This window comes from Ahaetulla prasina, chromosome 2 (genome assembly GCF_028640845.1).
Source record: "Ahaetulla prasina isolate Xishuangbanna chromosome 2, ASM2864084v1, whole genome shotgun sequence".
NCBI classification, from domain to species: domain Eukaryota; kingdom Metazoa; phylum Chordata; class Lepidosauria; order Squamata; family Colubridae; genus Ahaetulla; species Ahaetulla prasina.
The window spans coordinates 122,020,624-122,043,752 of record NC_080540.1 but is presented as its reverse complement, the minus strand read 5'-3'; the positions used below and the strand labels follow the sequence as shown (position 1 = coordinate 122,043,752).

At 40.1% G+C, this 23,129-nt stretch overlaps 1 protein-coding gene across 1 annotated transcript in view; it reads right to left on the bottom strand.

Annotated features, from left to right (window-relative positions):
* The window catches only part of LOC131190555 (cytochrome P450 2C5-like), a 72,763-nt gene that overhangs the window by 44,629 nt on the left and 5,005 nt on the right, over window positions 1–23,129 (bottom strand). Inside the window, exons 3-5 of the mRNA XM_058167892.1 lie at window positions 22,955–23,104; window positions 16,171–16,331; window positions 14,978–15,154 (exon numbers count right to left, since the gene is read on the bottom strand). Coding sequence (XP_058023875.1) covers window positions 14,978–15,154; window positions 16,171–16,331; window positions 22,955–23,104 — 488 coding nt within the window. The remainder of the gene's footprint in view (window positions 1–14,977; window positions 15,155–16,170; window positions 16,332–22,954; window positions 23,105–23,129) is intronic.

The window sequence follows — 23,129 nt, the reverse complement described above, 5'->3', positions numbered from 1 at the left end:
CGAGGGTCTAGGCCCAGACCAGCCCTTGTTTGTGGGCTTATTCAACCCCCATCTATTCAGGTCATTACTTTTTAAGGCCCAGGCAGCCACTGGCCTGGGGATCCAACCTCCTCAGTCTACACCCCAGGATACACAGGGCACATCTGGTCATTTGTTCGCTGAACCCACGGTGGTATCAGAGGCCATCCCGGCCCCAAAACTTTTTGTTGACGTAATTCAGCGGCAATGGCAGTTTCCTGGCTCTGGTTCCAATCCAAATGCACAGGATAAGAGGTTTTACAATGTGGCCCCCGATCTAGATAAATTACTTCAAGTTCCAACAGTGGACCCACCTGTAGTTGCTCTGACTTCTCCGTCACGTGTCATGGGTCCGGCAGATGAGACCTTACAGCCGGAGGAAAAACGGGCTGACCGTACCATAGTCAAGGGCCATGTAGCATCCGCATGGTCTGTCAGGGCATCCACAGCTGCCTCGTTTTTCAGTCGGGCCTCTCTAATCTGGCTTAAACAATTACAGAGTAGAATACCTACTACAGATGTCCGTTCACACCAGGACATAAATAAGGTGGTGGCCGCGTTAGAGTTCTCGGCCGATGCCACCCTTAATGCAGCCAGGTTCTTGGCCAAGGCCATAGGCTCAGCGGTGTCCTCCCGCTGGCTTCTTTGGCTCCGGAACTGGCAAGCCGACACCAGAAGTAAATGGCGTCTGGCGGCTTCCCCCTTCGCTGGGGACAATCTCTTTGGGGCCTCGCTCGACCCCATAGTAGTGGAAACCAAGGACAAGCGGAAGATCCTTTCATCCCTATCCAGAAGAGGGGAACTTCGTCACCAGCCTTATCCTCGTCCACAGCCATTTCATGGAACAGACTTCGGAGGCTCGTCTTCGCGATCTCACCGCTACTTCTCGCCCAGAGGGGTTCAACCTCGTGAGGGGCAGGTCAGAACGGGCTCCCGTTTTCCCAACAGAAAACCCTTCAGAGGGGGGAGGGGTAGAGCGTTTAGACGCTCTAAGTGATTCTGTGTCAGATCTTCCCATTGGTGCTCGTCTATCCCATTTTTATGCGCAATGGGAAATCTCAACTTCCGACACTTGGGTTAGGAACACCATTCACCACGGTCTTTCCCTGGAGTTTTTCTCCAGCCCCCCAACAACTTTCTTACGCTGCCCGGTCTCACGCAACCCTGCCTCCAGGGCTCTGATTTCGGAGGCCATCCGACATTTGGTAGACATTAGGGCCATACAACCAGTACCACCTGATCAGAGAGGTCGAGGGTTCTACTCACGCCTCTTTGTGGTACGCAAGTCGTCAGGGGGCTGGAGGGCCATTCTAGACCTCAAATCTCTTAATCGGCATATTACCTATCACAAATTCAAAATGCATTCCCTACGTACTATTTTAGAGTGTGTTCGCCCAGGGGACCTCCTCTCTTCTATCGACCTAATGGAGGCATACCTTCACATCACCATTCTACCTGCCCACCAAAAATATCTTCGTTTTTGTTATCGTAATCAACACTACCAATACAGGGCCTTGCCCTTCGGGCTTTCATCGGCCCCTCGGGTTTTTACTAAAGTTTTATCTGTCCTACTGGCACACATCCGTACTTTTCCCGTCAGGCTTCAGGCCTACCTGGATGATATATTGATTATGTCATCCTCCCCGTCATCAGCAAACAGAGATGTACACACTACTGTCCAGGTTCTTCAGGACCATGGTTTTTCGATCAACTGGGACAAGAGTCACCTAGTCCCTTCTACCCATATTGTTCATCTAGGGGCTCAGATAGATACAAGTCGGTCCATGGTCTTCCTCTCGGAGGACAGACGAATCAGTCTCGCCAACCTAGCGGCTCATTGTCAGTGGGTAGGGCCCATTTCCTTGCTGCAATTGTCACAGCTCTTGGGGAAAATGGTCTCCACCTATGACATCGTCCCCTGGTCTCGTCTCCACAGCCGACCCCTACAATGGTTTATGCTTCCACATCAGCGGAGGCGCAACAGCTCCTCCCTCAGGAGGGTTGCTCTTCCCGCGGACGTTCGAGCATCTCTGGACTGGTGGACATCTCAGGCCATATCACAGGGAACCTATTTCAGAGAACCCTCTCGATTGACGATCACAACCGATGCAAGCCTCTTCGGCTGGGGGGCTCACCTGGGACCCCATCTGGCTCAAGGTCAGTGGTCGCAGCAGGAAGCACGTTGCACCATCAATCTGCTAGAGCTACGGGCCATTTTCCTAGCCCTCCAGGCATTCTCCATACAAATCACAGGCCGGGACGTGTTGATTTTAACGGACAACACCACCGCGAAGGCCCATGTGAACCGCATGGGGGGTACTCATTCGTACTCCCTTCTGCAAGAATCTCTTCAACTGGGACAGTGGGCCGAGTCCCACCTCAAATCCCTGAAAGCCTCACACATTTCGGGCCTAGCCAATACTACGGCGGATTCTCTCAGCCGAAGTACCATCGATCAGGCGGAGTGGGCTCTGACCCCCTCCTTGTTCAACGAAATATCTCGCCGTTTTGGCAAACCGCTGGTGGACCTGTTCTCATCGGCCTCCAACCATCAGCTCCCCAGATACTTCACACGGTTTCCTTCCAGGGGATCAGAGGCAGTGGATGCCCTATGCAACACATGGCCACGAGGCCTCCTCTACACCTTCCCTCCTATACCCCTCATTTCCAGAGTAATCCGCAAACTCCTCGAGGAGAGAGCCGAACTGATTCTAGTGGCTCCTTATTGGGCCAGGAGGCCTTGGTTTGCGGATCTACTGGCCTTATCGGTGCGGGAACCTTGGAAGATACCAGCAAACAAAGTGGCCCTTTGTCAGGGGCCCCTTCGGCATCCGGACCCGCAATGGTTTTGCCTAGCCGTCTGGAGGTTGAGCGGCAACTCCTAATGAGAGCCAACGTACCATCCAAGATCATTCCTACAATTCAGGTAGCCCACCGTGACTCTACATCCCGCATTTATCAAGCGACCTGGCAGACTTTCGTCGCATGATGTGAAAGCCGCAGCAGGGCGGCAACCTCGGCTTCCGTCGTCAATGTATTGGAGTTTCTCCACGATGGTTTCGAGTCCGGCCTCTCACCAAACACCCTGAGACAACATCTGGCGGCAGTATCTTCAATACTCACCTGTGGATCCTCACACTCACTTTCCAGGGAACCTCTTCTACGTGATTTCCTCCGTGGAGCCACTAACCTGAGACCACCAGTGGTTCACCGTTTTCCTTCATGGAAGTTACATAAGGTTTTGTCCGCACTAACGCGGGCCCCGTTCAAGCCATTGAGGGAGGTTTCTCTCCGGTTCCTGTCTTTCAAAGTATCTTTCTTGATAGCCATTACATCGGCCCGCCGAGTTTCTGAACTTTCTGCACTGTCTATTTGACAGGATCTGTGTGTGTCTCATAGGGACAGGGTGATCCTTCGACTGGATCCCACCTTTCTCACCAAAGTTAATATGATTTTTCATCGCACACAAGAACTCATTCTTCCAAACTTTTGTCCGAACCCTCAACGACCGCAGGAATTCGCCTGGCACAATCTAGACGTTCGGCGGGCACTAAAGATATACATTTTCCGAACAGCATCGATACGTCGGACCGAAGCGCTCTTCGTGTCATTCCAACCTACATCACTAAGGTCTAAAGTTAGCAAATCGGTCTTGTCCAGATGGATCAGAGCTACAATTGTCATTGCCTATGAGAGACAAGCTCTTCCAGTGCCTAGGCATATTACCGCTCACTCTACCAGAAGCGCTTCTACATCGGCAGCTTGGGCAACTCAAGCATCTCTGGAAGAGATATGTAAAGCGGCAGCATGGTCTACCCCGACGGCGTTCATCCGTCACTACCGACTGGACGCTTACGCGTCTTCTGATGCTGCCTTCGGAAGACAAGTCCTGCAGGCGGTCCATAATGATTCAGATTGACTACATCGGCCTTTCCTTCCCCCCCCGGAAGGACATCAAGCTCTGGTATGTCCCAGACCTGACCGCCGTTTCCCCCGACAATGAGAATGGGCGTTGGCCTACCTGAACGCCCCTTCTGGGAGAGGGAGAAACGGCGGTCAGTCCCACCCTTTTCTGGAAGGCCGACTGTTTGGGTGGGCACCGGGGTGGGAGAGCACTAATTCTTTCTCGTTACAGGACGACACATCAGTCTGCATTCAAGCACTCGCCGAAAAGCTGGGGAATGGCTAAAGGAGGCGGGGCTTATGGAAAATGTTCCTTTTGCAGACTCGGTCCAGAGGCATACAAGAGGATTTTCCCAGACTTGACTGCCGTTTCCCCCTCTCCCAGAAGGGGCGTTCAGGTAGGCCAATGCCCATTCTAATAGAGTAAAAATGGTAAAGAAATGTTCCTTTCTACTTCTTTTTTTTAATAATTTTTATTCAGCATTTACATCTTTAACATTTTTGTTACATTTTTACAGCTTTCCGATACCGGCATCTTTGGTAATATCTATTTTATCTTTTAACCAACACATACAATTTATATATAACTTGCTAATTCCTATATTCACTACAATTTATACTTATCTATTACACATTAACTATTTCGTTCCTCTATAATATCTTCTCTGACATTTATACATTTATACATTAATTTTAGATTCTTTCCACTTCTAAAATCAGTCAGTAAAAGAAGAATAAAGGTTTGCCGGTTAGTAGGGGAAATATAAAAGCATGGGAAAGATATTTTCCATGTCACCTGTGCCACAAGGACAAGTTTTTTCACACATGGGGATTCAGTATATCTCACTTTGAGTCACTGTGGACTCCAATAAGGAGACCCATCAATATTTCCTAATACATTGTGTGGAGATTTAAAGACCTATTGGAGTCCCTTGAGTTATATACACAAACATATAGAATGTATATTTAAGACTGAAATAGAGTTAAAACTCTGTATTTCATTTGGAAGTGTATATTTTCTAGAAAATGTATTGAAAGCATCAATTGTTCTCCTATTTTTCACATCTATAGATAGAAGGCCCTGTTCATTCTAGAAAATGCATAGCTGCTTTAAGGTGCTGCAGAGGGATGCTAGTCCCAGAGTCCTTTCTCCTCTGCAGCTTCTTGTTGGAGATTCAATATCATAGCTGTAATGCCAAATTGTATGCAATATTACACATCATAATCATGTCATTTTCATGGTAACTTATTCCTAGTTGTATCAGTTCTTTTCTCTTGAGCTAAATGAAGCCTCTGGAGTATCTCTTCTCTTAAAACTTCTTAAATTCCTCTTAAATCCAGCATGCTATCATAAGTTCTCATGAATGCCAAAATAGTATGTTCTATGGTAGTGAATATGCCTTTACTAGGAAAGAAAATTTAAAAGGAAAAGTATAGGAGAAATTTATAGGAGTAAAAGGAGACATTTCCTGACAGTTAGAACAATTAATAAGTGGAACAACTTGCCTGCAGAAGTTGTGAATGCTCCAACACTGGAAATTTTTAAGAAAATGTTGGATAACCATTTGTCTGAAATGATGTAGGGTCTCCTGCCTGGGCAGGAGGTTGGACTAGAAGGCCTCCAAGGTCCCTTCCAACTCTGTTGTTGTTGTTGTTGTTGTTGTTGTTGTTGTTGTTGTTATATTAGACTAGTTTCACTCAAAATCCTTCAATATCCTGAAATTCTTCTTTAAAAATTCCATCTGAAATTTCCCCCCACCAAAAAACCCCCTCCATTTCTTTCCTTCTCTTGATTAGTGTTCAACGTTTAATAGCTCGTAAAAGGGGGGATTTATTATGTTTGAAGTCCATAATCAAAGATATTACATCCATGTCTTTGGTATCCACATCCAGATAGAAGGTGAACTTCTGGAGCAGAGCACTGAAAAACTGTTTCAAAATAACTATGTGCCTCTCTGGAATAATATCAAAAAGGATTTATTAAGATGGGATAAACTGTATTTATTCTTATTGGATATAATTTCTATAATTAAGAGAAATGTTTTACAAAAGATGCTGTTTTTGTTTCAGATGTTACCAATACTTGCAACTCATATCCATTTAAATCAAAGCAGATGAATATTTCTAAGTTTATATGGCAACAAAAAAACCAAGAATTCGATATAAACTACTTCAAGATGCTAAAGAAAGAGGGAGTTTGGGTTTACCAGATTTAACATTGTATTTTAACATCTGTTGTTTGATCAGGCTAAAAAAGTGGGTGGACCTCCAGAATAAGATGCTGCTTAATCTAGAAAGTCATGAATTAAGATTTGGATGGCATGGTTATTTGTTGTATGACAAGATTAAAGTAAATGTTTATTTTAATAATCACTTTGTTAGACGTGCCATTCTACAAGTTTGGAATAAATATAAAACAAGGTTTTCTATGAATATGCTTCTTTGGCTGTCGCCCCAGGGAGGTTTTTTTAGAAAAAAAATCATGGCAAAGCCAGACTGGTGGACTTATGGTCAGATGATATCTTTAATTTTTGGTAATCCTATCTTCACATCTAAGGAATTGTTAGAATCAGAAGGACACCGTTGGTTTACTTACTTACAATTGAAAGAAAGATTTAAATCAGATAAAAAGAGTTATGGGCTTGACTTTGTCAGAAATGAATTGGAAAGCCTGGAAAGATAGTGATGAACATATTATTGCTAAGGTCTATAAATTGTTATTGAATTTGAATTTGGAAAATGAGTATGTAAAGCATTGCATGATTCAGTGGACAATGAATTTTGGATATAATGCAGTGTTTGAACAATGGGAGAATATGTGGACAAAAAGGTTTAAAATATATACAAAATTATAATTTAAAAAAAAAAATTCTGTAAGATGGTGTGTTGCTGGTATTAACACCAGACAAGCTGTCAAGAATGTATAAAGATATTTCATTTCCAAATGAATATTGGAAATACAAATGTAAAGAAGGGACTTTTTATTATTTATAGTGGACATGTGAGAAAGCAAAGAAATATTGGAATAGGATTCACAGCTTAATACAGAAGATTCTCAAAGTGAATATAAAGATAAAACCAGAAACTTTTCTTTTGGGTTTAATGGAAAAAGACTTGGAAAAATATTGGATCTTTGATGTTATATATGTTGATGGCAGCAAGACTACTGTATGCACAAAAACAGAAGGACACTTTGATTCCCAAAATGGACGAATGGCTGCAAAAGTTGATGGAGTTAGCAGAGATGACTAAACTAACTGCTTTGATTAAAGAAAATGTAAAATTACTTTTGTTTCTCCTCAAAAACTGCTTTTGGATTTTGTGCTTGAGGGGGGGAAAATGAAACTTTGATTTGGGGCTTTACCAATTAGATAGGTTCTCTATTATAGAAATAGTTTATCCAACAGCATTTGACAAAATTTTAATGGGGGCGGATGAAAAATTGATTAAAATGTATATATAATTACTTATTGGACTATAAAATGGAGGAAGAAATAGTCAAAGAAATGATGATTGCTTGGGCAAAAAAAATCAGTTATAATATAGAAATAGAGAAATGGCAAAAACTTTGGGACAGAAATTATAAATTGACTATCATTTCGGCATACAACGCAAACCTCTATAAAATATTTTACAGGTGGCATTTACCACCTGCAAGGTTGGCAAAAATGTTTAGCAATTTGTCTGCCAAATGCTGGAAATGCAATCAGACCCCAGGTACTTACTATCACATGTGGTGGATGTGCAAGAAAGAAAGAAAGAAAATATTGGTAGAAAATGCATAGCTGGCTGGAAATGATAATTAAACAAAACATTGAGTTAAAACCAGAAACATGCCTCTTAGGTATATTAGCAGAAGGCTATGATAAGGGGACCACATACTTAGTGTTACATATATTGACAGCAGCAAGGATCATATATGCTAAATACTGGAAAAATGTGAACACCCTGAAAAATTTGGGACTGTGCCGAAATGGACAGACTAACTTTAAAAATTAAAGATAAAGAAGACTCAGAATACTATCGGACATGGAATAAATTTTATGAATGAATAGAGACAAGAGGTAGAAATTAGAGAAAGTAAGATTATGAATGTTAATATTGTTAATATTAAAAATAAAGATGTATATAATTATAACCATAGTAATAGATAAAAATGTAAATCTATTGTAAGAAGAAAAGTAGTTTAAGCTTTTTGACTATATTATTATTATTACTGCTGCTATATTATTACTAATGTTATTAGTTTGCGTGTTAATATTTACTATTAACTTTCCTTTGCATTTTTATTACTTGTAAATGGTATACTCTGCACTGAGTATACATGAGTTGCAAGAGAGGCACCAAGCAGGTTAATTAGGGTGCACAGGGAGTAGTTTGGGGTGGAAAGGGTGTGTGGAAGTTATGGGAGTGTGTGAGAAGTGTCATGCAAGTTGAGAAGGGCATCCAGGAGGGATGGCACAGGTTGGGAAGGGTTCCCAGGGTTGCTTGGGAAGGAACAAAAGGTGCTGTGGGTCAATGGTAATGCACAGGGGGGCAGAATGGGTTGGGAAGGGTACATGAGGGTCAGGAAGAGGTGTGCAAGGAGGTGATGCAATTTAAAAATGGTGCCTGGAAATGTTTGAGGAGTGTGCAAGAGGTACCATGTGGGTCAGGAAAGGTGTGCAGGAGGCAGCATGAGTCAGGGCGGATGTATGAGGGTCTGTCTGTGTGGGTCAAGGAAGCTACACGGGAAGGCAATGTGGGTCTGAAAACATCTTGCCCATATAATGAGGTGGCCCTTCAACTAAATATTTACTATAAGGAATGGCCAGATTATAACAATGCATATTTTTGACTGAGTTTTTGACTGAGGTAATCTTCTATCTGATCATAGAAGCTTGGCTGTTTCATCTGAGAGACTAATCAAACTTGCTTATAAATTCCAGGAAATTGTGCTTGATCATCTTCATATGATCTATTACGAATCTAAAGAAACATTCTGTAAAGAATGAATTAGAATGGAGAACAACATTCTATACATACTCATTTTTTAAAACAATTAGCTTTTCTATGAATATAGCAACCTTATTTTTAAGGAAATGTCCTTTTACTTTATGTGTTTATGTGAACCATAAACACAAAGCTTTTACAGTGTCCCAGTATAACAGATATAGTGCCCTTGCTGACCTAAATAGGAACACTAAAGTGACCAATCAAGGTAGTTGTGATACTGATAACTCAAACAATCAAGGGATTATGGTTCAAGATGAAGAACTTACTTTGGAAAAGTGTGAACCTACTTTGGAAAAGTGTGTATCAAGTATTACAGATCGGTCACACAAGAAGAGCAAGGTATCCAAAAAGAGAAGCCACCTTCTGATTGGTGATTCAATTGTAAGGGATGTAAATTTAGGAAAGGATATGGAGGTTTTGAAAGACGTCAGGTGTCTACCTGGTGCTACTGCCAGCAGAGACAAGAGACGTATTCTTAAGATAGTCAAGAATGCCAGTAAGGATTCTGATGTTGATGCTATTATACACCTTGGCACAAATGATCTGTCCCAAAAGGATGTGCTTTCTGTGCAGAATGATTTCCAGAGCTTAGGGTATGAACTTAATAGCATAGGTTGTAGGCTTAACTTTTCAGAGGTTTTACCAGTACATAAGGAACAAAAAGGTAAAGGCCAGCGTGTAGTGGAGTTTAATGTGTGGCTAAAGGAGTGGTGTAAAAGGGAAGGCTTTGGTTTTATTAGTCATGATGTCTGCAACTGGTCCAATGAAAAATTGTACAAAAGAGATGGATTGCATCCATCAAAGAAAGGGACTGAGTTACTTAGCAATACATTCACAGATTTTCTGGATAAACATTTAAACTGAACAGTGGGGACAGAGAATTAACTGATATAGAAAATTTCTGTCCCCAGCAATCGAAAACTGAAAGGGTTATCAGTGCATGTAACATAGATGTCTGTATGGGTAAGACTACCAACCATGCTATCAAGCAAAACCAAGCATTTAACAGTGAGTGCCATACCATGTGCACTAAACCAACAGGTGGCAAGAAAGTAGGGGCAGTCAACACAGGTTATGTAGACAGTAAACACAAGATCAATCCAAATGGACTCAAATGTCTATACACCAATGCACAGAGTATGAGGAATAAACAGGGTGAATTAGAAATCCAAGTAAATGAGGGTAGATATGATATTGTTGCCATTACGGAAACTTGGTGGGATGAAACTGACAAATGGAACATACAGCTAGAGGGATATAAATTATTTAAAAGAAATAGACCAAATAAAAGAGGAGGTGGAGTTGCACTATATATAAGAAATAACTACATCTCTACAGAAATAGAGCACAACAATGATGAAAATCATCTTGAATGTATTTGGGTCAATATAAAAGGGTGAAAACGATATTGCCATAGGTCTATACTATAGGCCACCCAACCAAACAGAGGAAGTAGATGAACTTTTGCTAGTCAGCTAACTAAGGTATGTAGGAAGCACATCACAGTAGTAATGGGGATTTTAACTACCCTGACATCAACTGGGAAACAAACTCTGCACCAAGTGGAAGATCCAACAGGTTCCTAACAAACCTAGCAGACAACTTTGTTTCCCAAAAATAGAGAAGGCGACAAGGGATCAGCCATATTGGACTTAATTCTCACTAACAGAGATGAAATGATAGAAGGTGTTGAAGCTACAGGAACCTTGGGGCAAGTGACCACGCAATATTGGAATTCAACATTAAGCAAATACAAGTAGTAGAACAAAGTCAAACTAGAGTCTTGGACTTTAAGAGAGCTAATTTCAATAAACTTAGAGAGATCTTGAGAAGGATTCAATGGATGAGAATCCTCAGGGGGAAAACAACTCAAGAAGCTTGGGAAATTTTGAAAAGTGAGATTATAAAAGCACAGTCTAACACAATACCAATGAAGAAGAAAATAGTAGATCACAAAAGAAACCAGCATGGATGCATAAAGAACTATCTGACAAATTGAAAGACAAAAGGACAAATATAAAAAGTGGAAAGAGGGGCAAATAACTAAGGCAGAATATCAGCAACAGCCCGAGCCTGTAAAGATGAAGTGAGGAAAGCTAAGGCTCACAATGAACAAAGGCTAGCGACAAAAGTAAAAATAATAAAAAGCTTCTTCCAACATGTTAAAAACAAGAAAAAGTCAAGGAAACAATTGGCCCATTGCTGGGAGAAAGTGGCAAGAAGATGACAAGCAACAGGGAGAAAGCAGATCTACTTAACTCATATTTTGCATCTGTCTTTACACAAAAGGAAAAACAATCCAACCTATCAAAAACAGCACTACAAAAACAGATTAGAAACACAAGTTAAAATAGGGAAGAAGATGGTAAGTGAACACCTGCCTACCCTAGACGAGTTCAAATCACCAGGACCGGATGGATTACACCCCAAGGTTCTGAAGGAACTGGCAGACGTGATCTCAGAACCACTGAACTATATCTTTCAAAGATCCTGGAGCACAGGGAGCTGCCAGAGGACTGGAAAAGAGCTGATGTAGTTCCCATCTTCAAAAAGGAAAAACAGATCCAGGAAACTACAGACCTATCAGTCTGACCTCAATACCGGGAAGATTCTGGAAAAGATAATCAAGCAACGAATCACCGAACACCTAGAAGCAAACAAAGTAATAACCAAAAGCCAACATGGGTTTGTCAAAACAGATCATGCCAGACTAATCTTATCGCATTCTTTGACAAAATGACAAAATTAGTAGACCAGAGGAATGCTGTTGATATAATTTACTTGGACTTCAGTAAAGCATTTGATAAAGTAGACCATAACCTACTACTAGATAAAGTAGAAAATGTGGGTTAGACAGCACCACCACCAGATGGATTCGTAACTGGCTGACCAACCGCACTCAACGTGTAGTCCTCAACGGAACTACATCCACATGGAGGGAAGTATGCAGTGGAGTACCCCAAGGCTCTGTTTTAGGCCCAGTACTCTTCAACATCTTCATCAATGACTTGGACGACGGGATAGATGGGGAACTCATCAAATTTGCAGATGACACCAAGCTGGCAGGAATAGCCAACACTCCAGAAGATAGGCTCAAGTTACAGAAAGATCTTGACAGACTTGAACATTGGGCGCTATCTAACAAAATGAAATTCAACAGTGAAAAAAGTAAGGATCTACATTAAGGCCAACTTAACTAAATGCACCAGTAGCGCATATGTGGTACCTTGCTCAATAGTAGTACCTGTGAGAGGGATCTTGGAGTCCTAGTGGATAACCATCTAGATATGAGCCAGCAGTGTGCAGCAGCTGTTAAAAAAGCCAACACAGTTCTGGGCTGCATAAACAGAGGGATAGAATCAAGATCACGTGAAGTGCTAGTACCACTTTATAATGCCTTGGTAAGGCCACACTTGGAATATTGCATCCAGTTTTGGTCGCCACGATGTAAAAAAGATGTTGAGACTCTAGAAAGAGTGCAGAGAAGAGCAACAAAGATGATTAGGGGACTGGAGGATAAAACATATGAAGAACGGTTGCAGGAACTGGGTATGTCTAGTTTAACAAAAAGAAGGACCAGGGGAGACATGATAGCAGTGTTCCAATATCTCAGGGGCTGCCACAGAGAAGTGGGAGTTGGGCTGTTCTCCAGAGCACCTGAGGGTAGAACAAGAAGCAATGGGTGGAAACTGATCAAGGAAAGAAGCAACTTAGAACTAAGGAGAAATTTCCTGACAGTTAGAACAATTAATAAGTGGAACGACTTGCCTTCAGAAGTTGTGAATGCTCCAACACTGGAAATTTTTAAGAAAATGTTGGATAACCATCTGACTGAGATGGTGTAGGGTTTCCTGCCTGGGCAGGGGGTTGGACTAGAAGGCCTCCAAGGTCCCTTCCAACTCTGATGTTATGTTATGTTATGTTATGTTACTTTGATTTCACACACAGAATACCAAATAGATGGTATCTCATGCTCAGCTTATCTGGAGAATAATATATTTATTTTTAGCAACAACAACAACTATAGCCAGAAGAAAGAAAAATATATGCCAAGAACTAGCCATGTGGGAGTTGTCCAAGAGCATACTTAATGGAGAATACATAATTTTATATATATTATATATACATACATGTGTGTGTGTGTGTGTGTGTGTGTGTGTGTGTGTGTGTGTGTGTGTGTTTTCTGAGGTTTTCGCGGGTGTTTGTATGTAGGTCTTTGATTATTTGGGTTTTCTCCCACGTAAAATTGGAAGTGTCTTGGCGACGTTTTGACGAAGTCTCATTTGTCATCTTCAGGCTTCAGCTTCGTGCTTCTGGGAGCAATGTGTGATTGCAGCTGTTTCTTTCTTTTTAACTGCTAGTGGGGGTTTGAACTGATTGGGTGGGAGCTTGGCTGTGCTCTGATTGGATGGGGGGTTTTTATGTGCTCTGATTGGATGGGGTGTGTGTCCTGTTTGGGTGGGGGCTTGGTTGTGCTCAGATTAGTCTGAGTTGCAGGGGGATTTGAGCTGGTGAGCTGCATTACTGTTGTTTGGCTTCGTGTTTGTGGTCGTGCTACATCTTCATAGTGGTTGTCAGTCTGCTGCATGGATGGATTTGAGGGGTTTGAAATGGCTAATGTTGCCGCTGCGGTCTGGCTTCTGGTCCTTGGTCGTGCTTCATGATCAGTGTGGCTTTGGGTCTGCTTTCGGGTGGATGTGTGGTGGTGACATCCTGTGTGGACCCGTGAGTGTGGGTCTGGTGTCATTCCTTGTGTTAGGGACTCGTTTGTCAATAAGGGCAGGTTTCCAAATGGCTGGTAGGCGGGAGGTATCATCTCATTTGTTCATGCTGTGTGGGCGTTTTTCTATCTCGATGACTTCTCTGATTATTCTGTTGTTAAAGTGTTCAGTTTTGGCGATAGTTCTGGTCTTTTTAAAGTCAACGTTGGTTTGTCCAATATATGTGGTGGGGCAGGCGGTGCCTGGGATTTCATATACTCCTTGATTTTCTAACTCAATTTTGTCTTTGGGGTTTCTTAGGATGGTGGATATTTTTCGGTTTGTGCAGAAGGCTGTCTTGATGTTGTGTTTGTGAGGATCTTGCTGATTCTGTCTGTGGTCCCTTATATATACATTGGACAAACTAACAGAAGAATAAGTGCACGCATTGAAGAGCACAAGAACTCAGTCAAAAAAGAGGAACCAACTTCTTCCCTGGTCCAACACTTTAAAGTTACAGGACATGATATTGACTTTAAAAAGACCAGAACTATCGCCAAAACTGAACACTTTAACAACAGAATAATCAGAGAAGCCATTGAGATAGAAAAACGCCCACACAGCATGAACAAACGAGATGATACCTCCCGCCTACCAGCCATTTGGAAACCCGCCCTTATTGACAAACGAGTCCCTAACACGAGGAATGACACCAGACCCACACTCACGAGGTCCACACAGGATGTCACCACCGCACATCCACCCAGAAAGCAGACCCAAAGCCACACTGATCATGAATCACGACCAAGGACCAGAAGCCAGACCGCAGCGGCAACATTAGCCATTTCAAACCCCTCCAATCCATCCATGCAGCAGACTGACACCCACTATAAAGATGTAGCACGACCACAAACACGAAGTCAAACAACAGTAATGCAGCTCACCAGCTCAAATCTCCCTGCAACTCAGACTAATCTGAGCACAACCAAACCCCCACCCAAACAGGACACACCCCAGCCAATCAGAGCACAAAAAAACCCCCATCCAATCAGAGCACAGCCAAGCTCCCACCCAATCAGTTCAAACCCCCACTAGCAGTTAAAAAGGAAGAAACAGCTGCAATCACACATTGCTCCCAGAAGCACGAAGCTGAAGCCTGAAGATGACAAATGAGACTTCGTCAAAACATCGCGAAGACACTTCCAATTTTACGCGGGAGAAAACCCGAATAACCAAAGACCTACACACACACATATACACACACACACACACACACCACACACACACACCACACGCACACACCACACACACACACACCACACACACACACACACACACACACACACACATATTGTACATACCTTCTCTACTTTGATAAGGAAACAGTCGATAAAGTCACGAGGCTCCTGAATATCCAGTGTTTTCTGATGAAGTACTATTTTTTTATGGATAAAACCACAGAGTTTTTCAATATCAGCAAAAGTCTTTGTGTGTTGCCCAGGAAAATATTCCATTATTTTTGGAAAACTATTGTACACCTGTAGCAAAGTTCAAGTTAAATAGCATATATTTTAGACTATTATGGCAGCATCTTAATGCTCCAAACATTCAGAGATTAATTTTTACAGTGAAATTGCTAATTGTCAATGTTCACATAGATGCCAAGGTCAAGAAGGCAAGAATTGGATTTCACAAAAGGTATCTGTAATGGTAGTCTCAAATAAATAGAATAGAATAGAATAGAATTTTTTTATTGGCCAAGTGTGATTGGACACACAAGGAATTTGTCTTGGTGCATATGCTCTCAGTGTACATAAAAGAAAAGATATGTTCAAGAATTCAAAGGTACAACACTTAATGATAGTCATAGGGTACAAATAAATCAATAGAGAATCTGGGAAACTGTAATAGGAATTTATATTTTGGGCTGAGTTTCATTTGCGAGATAATCTGTCAATTGATTCACCGACTATTTTTCTACCCTACCCATAATCTCTCACATTAATGAATAATAGTGTAACTGCCCATAATCTTTGAAATTGAGAAGAGAGTGTGTGATTATTAGCATAAAGATAACAGCTGGAAAGAAATTGGGGGGAGAGAGAGGTCAATAATTTAATAAAATAATTACTGTTGCCAACATTATTTGGTATGTATGTGCCATGCACTTTTAAAAAATGTATAATATACATTGTTTTTCATTTGTATGGAATACTGCTATGTATAGCAAAGGTAGCATGGAGAGAATAGGCAGTGAAACATTAGGAGGCATCAATTACTCCAGTGAAATTTCATGTTTGGACTTCCCTGGTAAGTTAAGAAATGAGTAAGTACTAGAAAAAAGCAGGCTAGAGCCCAAAGGAAGAAAATGGTCCATAGGAAATAAGTCCAGCTACAGGAAGTGTACCTCAATCTCTCTGGATGCCTAGATTTAGCTTTTCCAGATCTGCAGTTCATTGCATCTAGTTTTCACATTTTTGACTTAAGCATTTGCATCACTGCTAGTAAAAATTAAGCTTCAAGATAGGAGGTGCGAAGTAGATGAGTAACATACCATTCCTGTGAAATTACTGCAGAGTTCTAAAAGAGATTCCACTGTCTTTTGGTTCTCCGTGAACATTTGATCTTTGTAATCAAATCGAGTGCCGAAGACGACTGCACAGATTACATTAGAAACAGCACTTGTACATTTTCTTTTTGGTTCAAAAGGCTGCCCTGCAAGTAAAGTCGTAAATTTTTATAAGTGAGATCAGAAAATGCAGAGCTTTCTTTCCACAAATCTCATTAAAAACCTAGAATTTTTTTTAAAAATCACATCATCTAAATCCTCCATGATCTTTCTAAAATGGCGCAGTCCAGATGGGTAAATTCTCTGGAATCCATTAAATATATATTATAATATATGAAAATCTATATAATCCTAAAAATCTTGTGATTGTAACTTCAGCTGGATGAAATGGTGTATCATAGGCAAAACTTTCAACCGAGATACCTGAAATGGGCTAATCTAGAATGCTGAGACCCATTACTCCTGTGGCAATAAAATTTAGGAAAGTTCTTGCTATTTCAGCAATGCTGTACTGTTGCTGCCTCTGTGCTGCTACAATCAAATGATTCTCATTTACAACATTTCCTGATACTTACCACAGGTCAATGGGGAAGCCTGGCAGGCAAAAGTCAATGGGGATCGTGTGATCATGGCTAATGGTAGGAGTGGAACATTGGGAAGCTTGTAGGGAAGGTCGCTAATTGCTAGGGTAAGTCTGCCACATCTCCACAATCTCTGCCAAAGGATGATGCAACAGCTCACAGGGTTGTCTGGTACCATGGTACCTTGCTACTCGACTGCTTTGAAAGTCATCAAATTTGGTACTCAACACATTTTGATGGGAAGGAGGCCGGGATGACACCATAGTGACATGACGCATCTCCACGGGGCTCTGTGGGATCGCACCCATGCAAGGAAGTTCTGATGGACCTAATTCGCCTCGGAGGGGTGATGAAGTAAGAGAGCACACTATGTTGATCTCAGGGAGTTTGCAAACTCTCTGATCAATCTGGAAAAGGCTCTGAATCCGGCAGGAAGAAAACAACGGCCATTGCATGCTGGACTGAAGCTGTGGCAGCTGACTAATGAAGAAAGTGTGAAAGATTGAGGAATAGTATCAATGATCTGAGTGAGATATTTCTAACTTCTAATTTCTATTGAGAAACAAGCCACATGGAATTTAGCCTGGGTGAAAGTGGGACATTAAAAAGAGAAGGTGGAACTGATTTTCTTCCACCTCCCAAGAAAAGCAGCGAGCAAGCCTAAGAGCCATTTTTAAAACCGGAAGAAAGTTAAGAGAACTCTTTAAAAGAGTGAAAAAACTTGGAAATTAGGAAGCTGGACTGGTAACCTCAGATATAATATTGCCTAACTTGGAAACTTTTGGGGACTATAAAATTTGGACTTAGGGAACCTTCCTGGAAAAAAAAACTTGGACAGGATAATACAGTATAAAACAAAAGGAAGAAAAGGGAGAGAAACAGAGCAATATTGCCACCTACAGGCAGAAGGAAAGGAAAAGAAAGAAATATAACCTTGAGAGGCAGAAAAGGATAAGTCTGGCTATCAAAACAAAGAACACCTGCATCAATAAGCTGTTCATGTTAGATAGCTGAGACAGAGAGTGAAACTTTTTAAGTGAGGGAGACTTTTTAAAATAGTATAGCTCTTGGAACTCAAGCAGATAAAGCAAATAGAAGCTGAGAAGAGCAAAATATTTTCCTTCTTTTTTACTTTATGCTCTATGAACACTCCCTTTGAAGATATAAGACATGGAAAAAGAATTAGATTTTTTTCTTTAAAGAGAATAGAAAAAGAGAGACCTTATTACAAAAATGTATGGGATACAGCTAAGGCATATATTAGAGATATTAGAGGTAACTTGCAGCGTATGCAGCCACGCCTTTTTTGTTCCTTTTGTCTGTTAGTTGCTAATAAAGAGTTATTGCTTTACCGTCACGCCTCCATTCCTTCCTTCATTCCTGGAATGAAGCATAACTTATATAGAAAAGAAAAGAAGAAGAAGAACAAAACCAAAAGATATTAGAATATAAGAAGCTAGAGAACTACCAAAAAAAAAAAAACAACCACTAAAAAGAATCTTAAAAAACCAAATGGAATTAATAAAACATAAGTTGAATCTAATAGATAAAGAAGAATTAGCACAAAAATTAAATGTGCTACACAAAATTTCTTTGAAAATGCAAATAAACCAGGAAGATGGTTGGTATACAAACTGAAAAAGGAGAAAAAAAACCCTGATACACCAATTAATAGATGCCAAAAGAAACCTTCATCATCAAAATGACAATAAAAAGAAAGTGATCCAAAACTACTATAAAAAATTATATGATCAAGAGATAGTTTTAGAAGATAAAATAAAACAATATTTAGAAAAAGTGGAATTACCATAACAGTGAAAGCTATGTTAGATGAACGTATAATAATGATGGAATTAACAGGAGCAATTAAGAGACAAAAGAATGGCAAAGACACCAGGCCCAGATGGTCTACCTGCAGAACTCTATAAAGATTTAAAAAATACTTTAAGTATATCAGTGTTGGAAGTGTCCAATGAAGTACAGCTAGAAGCGAAAGTATCAAATTTATGCATATATTACTCTCATGCTGAAAGAAGATTTACAACAGATAAAAAACTACAGAACTTTACTTTACTTTACTTTATTGAATGCTGACTATAAAATATATGCCCCCAAAATTGCAGAAAGACAAAAAAGGTTCTTAAATCAATTTATACATCCAGATCAAAATGGATTTTTACCTAAGAGACAAATTAAAGACAATATGTGAATAATTTTAAATACACTGGAGTACTACAAAGCACATCCAGGGAAGCAAATGGCATTGATTTTTCTAGGCACCCAGAAAGCATTTGACAATGTGAACTGCAGTTTATGCTAGCACAGCTAAAAGATATGGACTTTGGGGAGAGATTTATTAACATGATTAAGGCAATATATTATAAGTAAACAGCAAAGGTGATGGTAAATGGAAACATGACAGAGAAGATTAACATTAAAAAGGATACAAGACAAGGATGCCCCTTGTCTCCTCTATTATTCATATTGACACTGGAAGTATTAAACAGAAATATTAGATAAGACATAGAGATAAAAGGTATGGAAAGAAGGAAAAATATAAACTACAGGCATTTGCAGATGATTTACTCTCCATTCTGGAAGAACCACAAGAAACAGAGCCTAAATTAATAAAAACCATAGAGGAATATGGTGAAGTGGCAGGATTGAAAATAAATAAAGAGAAAACTAAGATATTAGTTAAAAATCTTACAGACATGCAGAAAAAAGAGTTAATGAAGAGAATAGATATCCAGATTACTAAGAAAGTAAAATACTTAGGGATTCATCTTACACCAAGATGTGTAACTATAAAGGAAGATAATTATTATAAACTGATACAACAAATTAAAGCAGATTTGGAGATATGGAAAATTCTGCAATTATCATTGATAGGAATAATAGCTACAATACAGATGAATATACTACCGAGATTACTACTTTCAAACAATTCTATAAAATTGAAAAAAAAATACTTCAAGGAACTCAATAAAGTAATATTAAGATATATCTGGCAAGGGAGGAAAGCAAGAATAAGCTTAAAAATGCTGCAGGATTCGTGAAATAGAGGAGGTTTTGGGCTACTGAATTGGGGATTGTATTATCAGGCTGCAGTACTCACATGGGTGAAAGAATGGATTGAATTGAGGCATACAAGACTATTGACTTCGGAAGGACATGATTTGCAATTGGGCTGGCATGCCTTCTTATGGTATGGGAAAAATAAAGTGCATAGTTAGTTTCAAAGACATTATATTAGGAATGCATTATTGTTAGTGTGGGAGAAAATTAGAGTACAACACTACTTGAGGATACCAGTTTGGCTTTCAACAATGGAAGAATTGATTCACCCAAATGTTATCAATATGGAAAATATTGTTAGGTATAAAGATATTTTGAATAAAAAGGGGGAACTCACAACAAAACAAGAATTGAGCCACAAAGGGATTGAATGGCATGGTATTCACAAGTGCAGATATATTCTAGATATGAGAAATATGTTAAATTATATGGGTTTTATAAAGAATTAACAGAATTAGACAAGATATTGACAGGGACAGAAGAAAAATGTACAGATACTTATTGGGCATTAAATTGGAAGAGGAACAAGTGAAGGAGACAATGATAGCATGGGCAAAAAACTTTGGTTATACAATAGAGTTAGACAAATGGCAGAAGCTGTCGGACAGGAACTATAAATTAAAAATGTTAACTGTATATAAAGAAAATTTGTATAAGATGTTTTATAGATGGCATTTTACCCAAGCAAGGTTGGCAAAGATGTTTAAAGATAAGTCAACTAAATACTGGAAGTGCGACCAGATACCTGGATCATATTATCATATGTGGTAGACTTGCTCAAAAGTAAAAAAATATTGGACAAAAATATATACAGTACATGGCTGGAAAAAATGATAAAGCAGCTTATTGATTTAAAACCAGAAATATTCCTGTTGGGGATTTTATCTGAGAATTACAGTAAAGGGGAATGTATACAATTATTCACATATTAAAGGCAGCTAGAATTGTATTTGCACAAAATTTGAAAAGTGAAGAGATCCTGACAAATGAGTGTGTGATCAGGAAAATATTAGAATGCAGAAATGAATAGACTAATGCTAGCAATCAAGGAGAAAGAACAAACTGAATGTTATACGATATGGGACTTATTTTATCAATGGTTAGATAATAAGCAGGGAAGCTAGAAACAGGGGGGGGAAAAAAGGTTTGTGAAATAAAGTAGAGATATTAAGAGAGAGAAGCAAATATTATGATTATTATGTTTAATATTACTTTAATATAATAAAATTAATGCTAATGTAATGAACATTGTTGTAAATTTTGACTATTATGTTACAAAGATATTTGTATCCGGACGACACACTGTTTAATTGAAGATGGAATTATTACCGTATATACTCGAATATAAGCCGATCCGAGTATAAGCCGAGGTCCCCAATTTTACCCCAAAAACTGGGGTAAACTGGGGACTCGAGTATAAGCCGAGGGTGGGAAATGAGGCAGCTACCGGTTGGGGAAACCCTCCCTCCCTCAGCTGAGAAGGCTGGCGGCTCCCCCGCCCTGCCCTCTCACTGCACCGGCAGGGCTTCCCCGCGCTAATGCAAAAGCCCGCCAAGTTTGCGCCGTCCGGTATAATGTAAAAAAAAGAAAAAAAAAACTTGAGTATAAGCCGTATATACTCGAGTATAAGCCGTATATACCCGAGTATAAGCCGAGGGGACGTTTTTCAGCACAAAAAACGTGCTGAAAAACTCGGCTTATACTCGAGTATATACAGTATATTAAAAAATAAAAAATTGTGCGGGGAACACATTTTGGAGCGAAAATTTTGTCCTGGTACTCATCATTTGTTTGGTACTCAACACACAAGCTAGAACTTGTCAGTGTCAGTTGCCTGGTGACTCACTACATTATTCCTTATGGAAAACATTGCTCATTTTTGGTACTCATCATGCCTCCTGGAATTATTAACAACGAATACCAAGGTACCTTGTATATATAAAATATATGAAAGCTTGCATTACATTGCCACCATCTTACTGCTGTATACTGCTGTCTATATATTTTTTTCTCATCGCCTGGGGCTCCTCACTCTGCATTTTTCTGCTCATAGCTGGTTTCTTTTCTTTTACTTTGTTCCTTTCCTGTAACCTTCCTTCTCTACTTCTTTGAATTCTCTGCCTCTCTTTCCAATTTTAACTGAGCTTTTTTCTTTCCATACCTCTCTCTTTATAATCTAGCCAACACTTTTTTAAAACAGTCCCACACTCTTTGTTTCTATTTCTTTGCCTATCTCCTTCCCTACAGTCCACTGACGATAGTTTTCAAAGGTAATAAAACCGAGTGAATTTTATTTGTGGCTTTTTAATTTTAAGTCTATGTTGCCTAACAATCTTCATCCCTCATTCCCTCATGCAGCATATTCTTAACCATGTTTTCCTTACCTATCTCATTTAGCCATAAAATGTTTTGCTGGCTGCTGAATTTACCTGATGGGTAATTTAGCATGATCTTAAAACCTGGTTAAACATATCCATTTAAAAAACTGTGATTACCCCATTAAATGACTTCCTAGTATTTCTGATCTCTCAGTTGCTGCAGCCACACTAAAATTTCACTACTTCTCCGTATCCTTGTAATTTTATGAAGCCAAAACCTGACAGTGGGTAGAAAAGTATGGGAAACAGCTTGAAAGTTTTTTATATTTTCCATGTGTATTTTTGTCTGTGCTCCTGATCACCAGTGTAAAAGCAACACAGTAGGAGCTTGTTGCTACCTATCTTTCTTTTTCTTTATTTTGTGTACTTAAATGTAGAAGTGTGGTGGCACAGTGGTTAGTATGCAGTATTTCAGACTACTACTGCTGACTGCTGGCTGCCAGCAGTTCACCTGTTTAAGTGTCCCCGGCTCAAGGTTGAGTCAGCCTTCCATCTTTCCGAGGTCAATAAAATAAGGACCCAGTTGTTGGGGGCAATACGCTGACACTGTAAAACACTTAGAGAGAGCTGTAAAGCACTGTGAAGTGGCAGAGTCCTATTGCTAATGCTACTTGAGTTTCAACTCAGAATCTAATTTTTCTGTAACCTTGCACAATATAAAACCCCCTCTCAGATTCTTTACAAATGAAATTATTCCTCTGCAGGAAGAAGCTTTGGGCTTCTTTGGAAGACCTTGCATGCTGCCCATTTCCTCCACTAGACAAAGGGCTTCCTCCTGCACTCTTTCGGACATTTGTTTCTTCCCCATCCCAAAATTTTTCAAGGTAGATATCATGAAATGTCTCATCTCCTTCCAGTTTCTCTCATCAGCAGTGGCCATACCTGAAAGCAAAGACATAGGGAAAAT